We start from the raw sequence: 5,550 nt of genomic DNA, 5'->3' as shown, positions 1-5,550 counted from the left end.
TTTACACATCAACCAAATTTAAAATATTTTTGTTCAGACTCCCAGTTAACAGCCATAACGCCACCTGAGGCCGGGTCATAATGGAACATCTCCTCAATGTACACAAATCATATCCAATCTAACAACCTCCGAAGCGGTAAGAACACTCACCCTTTTCCCTCAGAGAGAGTTAGGCCGGCGGTTGACTGAAACAAGGAGGAGACGCAAACCCAGGCCCCACGTTGGGCGCCATTATGTCGTATATGATGAATGGTGGCCATTATCGCTGTCAACAAAAAGTCCGTTATGCTGCATCGTGTCAGAAGTTTTTATTCATACCACGAGGTTACAGCATAAATTACAGACACGCGTTGCCCGGAGAACGACTCCCCAGATTGATATGGTCGTTCTGCCGTCTAATCGTTTACCCCCTATTTATAAACAATGCAAAGGGAGGGGCTACTCCCTTCTTCTGGCCAATCACCAGTCTCCCCTCGGCCGTCACCCTCCAAGCGGCACATTTCAAATAACATCATAAAACCTCCCCCCTCTGGCCTGAACAACCAACATTCCATTCCGTCATGAAAAACATTTGACAAAGACATAATCGTCAGATACGATACTTCCATTTCCACAGTCACAAGCGGCATTATGGCTGATTTAAAATGAAATCGTCCACCCTGTTACTTTTATTGTCACCTTTTATAGTAATTTTCCTTACTTTAACCTCTGGAGATGGGAAAACACATTGTTGTTTCTTTAAGTTAAACACGTGTTCTTTATGACAGAATGTTAAAATTTGGTGAAATAAATAGTTATTTTTCACTGAATTACCCAAAAGGACCTCTATTCATGGAACCACCCTTTAATGTATATTCTCTCATATCAGATATACTCAACAGACAGTACAGGAACAAAAAATAAGTTCAAATATTTTATCTGAGCCATTTTGAGCCTGCCTGTCTCAATAAACCAATAGAAATGTCCCATCTGGTACTTCAAGCAGACTCAAGAAAACACTCAAAGTATTTTAAATGATTTTTCAAGTATTTAAACTCATGTCTGATGTCAATATAGATGATCAAACTATGAAGCTTTACATATCAAATAATTAATTAAGAATGAAAACTATATGATGCAGTAAACAATATTCCACTATAGTTTGTGCCGACAATTCGGGAACCCCTAATCTTTAGGGGCAGACAATAATGACAGTTGCATATGGATAAAATACAAATTATCTCACCAGTCCATAGTTAAGACCCAGGGTCAACGCCAATGCTTCCGGCACAAAAACAATAATAATTACCACTACCCACTTGTTCACCATATCTTAAGATGTGTCGTGAATGAGCCTAGTCAGTATAACCTGGTGACTCCTCCAGTCTCTCATCGGAGCAATGGTAACACAGACAAGGAAGATGAAGAAGAAGAAACAGAAGGACAGAATGAGACCTCAACCACAGGAAGCAGCAAAATCGAGACAGAGACAGAGAGTGACGAGTGTGGGTAGACTGTATGCAGATTCCTCTATTGTTCCGCTTCAGGACTTGTGTTTTGCAGACTGTCTGCTAAGATCTAATATACCTGGTCAGAGATCTGACTTTACAAGCAGACATGACCACAAACCATGTTCCCACACTGAAGCACCAAGATAATATGTGAACAAAGTCATGCAGATCTTCATGTCTGCACACGTAAACATGCATGAGGATGTATACAGCTCTACCTTGGTTCACCACAGGGCCATTTCCAACTAAAAGTGATGACAAGCAGATATGACCACAAACCATGTTCCCACACTGAAGCACCAAGATAATATGTGAACAAAGTCATGCAGATCTTCATGTCTGCACACGTAAACACGCATGAGGATGTACACAGCTCTACCTTGGTTCACCACAGGGCCATTTCCAACTAAAAGTGATGCTGCTGAGAAAGACTTAACGTTCCACCTTTCTGTCTTTCTTACGTTCCCTTCAACCCCAAGTCAACCACTGCACCGTGTGGTCAGTCAGTTGTCATGGTCATTGTCTCTCAAGTTGTGTGACTGGTAATGACGTCACTGAGTTCCAGCCATTTCTTGATTAAGTTTTCTATTTTGTGGCAGAATCAAGTATCCTATTTTGAATAGAATAGAATAAAATAGAACATCTTAATTGTTAAAGTAGTTATAGTAGTGACAAAGCAACAGTTAGTGTCAAAGTAATCTGTGGATAGACAGTAGATGTTATGACAGTTCACTGCCACCCTATGGCGTCTGTTGTCTCTGCTAGTCAACAAGATGGCTGCTGAAAGCTTCCTTCATAACCAAGTCTGTCCTCATCTCTCATCCAACCCCAATCATCAGGTTGGCCACATTCCAGGCTGACTACATTGAAGTCGCCTTCCAGATCTCACAACTCCTGGACAGGTGTTTAACATATCAGTTAACCACATCGTATGATAGAGCAATATGATGCCCATTGGTTGTTGTGTGCAGCCTGACTGCAATATAGTTGGCCTGGAATGAGACCACTCTCTCCTCATTGTAGTTGACAGATTGAGCTGTACTGAGTTCTGACCTTAAAGACACAGGAAACTACTAAACATGCTCCTGCTCTCCCTCCCTCCCTCCCTCCCTCCCTCCCTCCCTCCCTCCCTCCCTCTGACAGCCACATCTTCTCTCTCTGGTTAGCCAGCCTACTTGTTACTATTTGGCCTCAAGTTTATTTCAAAGCCATGACTAAGTGTTACTTCTCTGTAAAACTATGTGTATTGTTTTCTAATTATTGTTTTGTTTGAAATTATAGTTTTTCACCATTTTCTCCCAAGTTGCTAGTTACGACCTTGTCTCATCACTGCAACTCCTCAATTGGTTCGGGAGAGGCAAAGGTCGAGACATGCATCCCCCGAAACATGACCCGCCTAGCCACTTACTTCTTAACACACTGCTTGCTTAACCCGGAAGTCAACCTCACCAATGTGTCGGAGGAAACACCATTCGACTGACATCCGAAGTCAGGTTGCAGGGCCCGACCCGCCACAAGGAGTCGCTAGAGTGTGATGAGCCAGGGAAAGCCCCCTCCGGATCAAACCCCAGGCTGCGGTGGCGCCTCAGCACTGTGATGCCACAGACCGCTGCAGTACTCGAGACTCCTCTAATTATTTATTTGAAAGTCAACAATATGTTTTTCTGTATTTGCTACCTGCATGTAAATAGAATGACAATGTCGATCACATTAGCCATATAGCTAACTAGGTGAGGTAGTTGCTAGAGGCTGGTTCAGCTAATGAAGTGAAGTTGTGAAGTTGCTTTTAATGAGATGGAATATTATCCTCTGTAGGTTTATACCAGATTTACACATAGTGGATCAAGAGGACATGAGATGTCATTATAATGCTTAATGCTTTTCTTTATTGGTTTCAATTCAAGCTCCATTTCAACAAATCACAAATTACGATTCTATTCAATGTCAACAAATTGCAATACAATATCAAGAAATATAACCTTGATCTGAATCTGAGCAAGCAATGTGGGTTAAACAGTTTTTAACAGGATCATTACAACTGAAAAAAGGAATGTGACCTTTTTGTTTTTACAGATGACTTAAATGTACATTAGTGGGGTAATGATCAGTGATATACAGTAATTATCAACATAATATAGAGCGTTATGTAGCATTTTCCTGATGCGCGGTTGAATGCAGAAAAGCTGCTTCTCATGTTTGGTTTTGCTCCATTTTGCAACTTGCAATTCAAGTCAGTCTGAACTCCAGTGTTCACTAGTGTGTAGACGACTTCCCAACATAGTTTATTCTCTTGTGACTTCGTCTGGATGTTGGTCACTGTGAATACCTCATAGGGAGGAATGAAGACTTCTCTCTCTCCAGTAAATACAGAGTAATATGATATGTCAGCTCCAAGACATGTGGAGATCTCAAAGCAGGACGTCGCTCCAAATGAATCTCTGCCTATTTCCTTAACTAGAGTGCTCGAGGTGAAGGTGCCAAAACTGATATTTTTGTTGACAACCTCCTGATCAAAATACACGTTGGTTCTACGGTAGGTGGTCCTACATGTTGTTTGACTTCTTTTGAGCATTTGAATGGCCTCAGTTAGATAGAAGTGCAGGGAATGGTACTGGAATGATGTTGTCCCATAATTAGATCTACCATCTCTAACTTGTCTGTTGAAGTCCAGGTAGATATTGGGCTTTTCATTTGTGTACACATATATAGCCATGGAATGTTCTTTTTCCAGTTCATGGATAGATGGTTTGGCCTTTTGTCCTGCTTTGTTCCAGGCATTATTGAAGTCTGAATTTGTATTTTTCTCACGTGGGAGGTAGACTGTGTTCACCTCATTGTGCATCTCGTTACTGCAGCCGACGTATTGATCATCAATAGAGTTAGGGGCCATATCCTGTGGGAAAGGCTTCTGTAAAAGTAAATTTTAGTTTCAATACATTACTTCATAAGACTTACCAGTTCTCTTTTTCTCCCCTTGAGAACAATGTCTGCTAACTCTTTTGTGCATTAGATTTGGGTCGTTCCATAAATAAAGTGCCTTTTATGTCCTTGTAACATTGTGTGTACATTTTGATAAAACCCTCAATTGAACAGTTGAATCAAATACAGCTACACTCTAACTAAACAGACTATCTTTTTTAAATTCCCATTCTCTATCGCTCACAACAAGCTTCCATTTCCACAGTCACAAGCGGCATTATGGCTGATTTAAAATGAAATTGTCCACCCTGTTACTTTTATTGTCACCTTTTATAGTAATTTTCCTTACTTTAACCTCTGGAGATGGGAAAACACATTGTTGTTTCTTTAAGTTAAACACGTGTTCTTTATGACAGAATGTTAAAATTTGGTGAAATAAATAGTTATTTTTCACTGAATTACCCAAAAGGACCTCTATTATAATAATAATAATAATAATAATAATATGCCATTTCGCAGACGCTTTTATCCAAAGCGACTTACAGTCATGCGTGCATACATTTTTGTGTATGGGTGGTCCCGGGGATCGAACCCACTACCTTGGCGTTACAAGCGCCGTGCTCTACCAGCTGAGCTACAGAGGACCACATTCATGGAACCACCCTTTTATGTATATTCTCTCATATCAGATATACTCAACAGACAGTACAGGAACAAAAAATAAGTTCAAATATTTTATCTGAGCCATTTTGAGCCTGCCTGTCTCAATAAACCAATAGAAATGTCCCATCTGGTACTTCAAGCAGACTCAAGAAAACACTCAAAGTATTTTAAATGATTTTTCAAGTATTTAAACTCATGTCTGATGTCAATATAGATGATCAAACTATGAAGCTTTACATATCAAATAATTAATTAAGAATGAAAACTATTTGATGCAGTAAACAATATTCCACTATAGTTTGTGCCGACAATTCGGGAACCCCTAATCTTTAGGGGCAGACAATAATGACAGTTGCATATGGATAAAATAAAAATTATCTCACCAGTCCATAGTTAAGACCCAGGGTCAACGCCAATGCTTCCGGCACAAAAACAATAATAATTACCACTACCCACTTGTTCACCATATCTTAAGATG

The 5,550-nt window shown here is 40.2% G+C and overlaps 1 protein-coding gene across 1 annotated transcript; it reads right to left on the bottom strand.

The window, feature by feature from the left end:
- Positions 1–3,594: 3,594 nt before the first annotated feature.
- On the bottom strand, positions 3,595–4,687 carry LOC311124392 (ecto-ADP-ribosyltransferase 5-like; the record flags this gene model as incomplete). The annotated part of the gene is made up of 2 exons (XM_084198551.1): positions 3,595–4,398; positions 4,679–4,687. 2 exons carry the CDS (start codon positions 4,685–4,687, stop codon positions 3,595–3,597), a joined length of 813 nt encoding a protein of 270 aa, XP_084054677.1.
- Between the last annotated feature and the right edge of the window lie 863 nt (positions 4,688–5,550).

The sequence above is a fragment of the Coregonus lavaretus genome (assembly GCF_964263955.1).
Source record: "Coregonus lavaretus genome assembly, contig: HAP1_SCAFFOLD_3109, whole genome shotgun sequence".
Classification (NCBI taxonomy): Eukaryota; Metazoa; Chordata; class Actinopteri; order Salmoniformes; family Salmonidae; genus Coregonus; species Coregonus lavaretus.
This window is presented reverse-complemented; position numbering and strand designations above follow the sequence as displayed.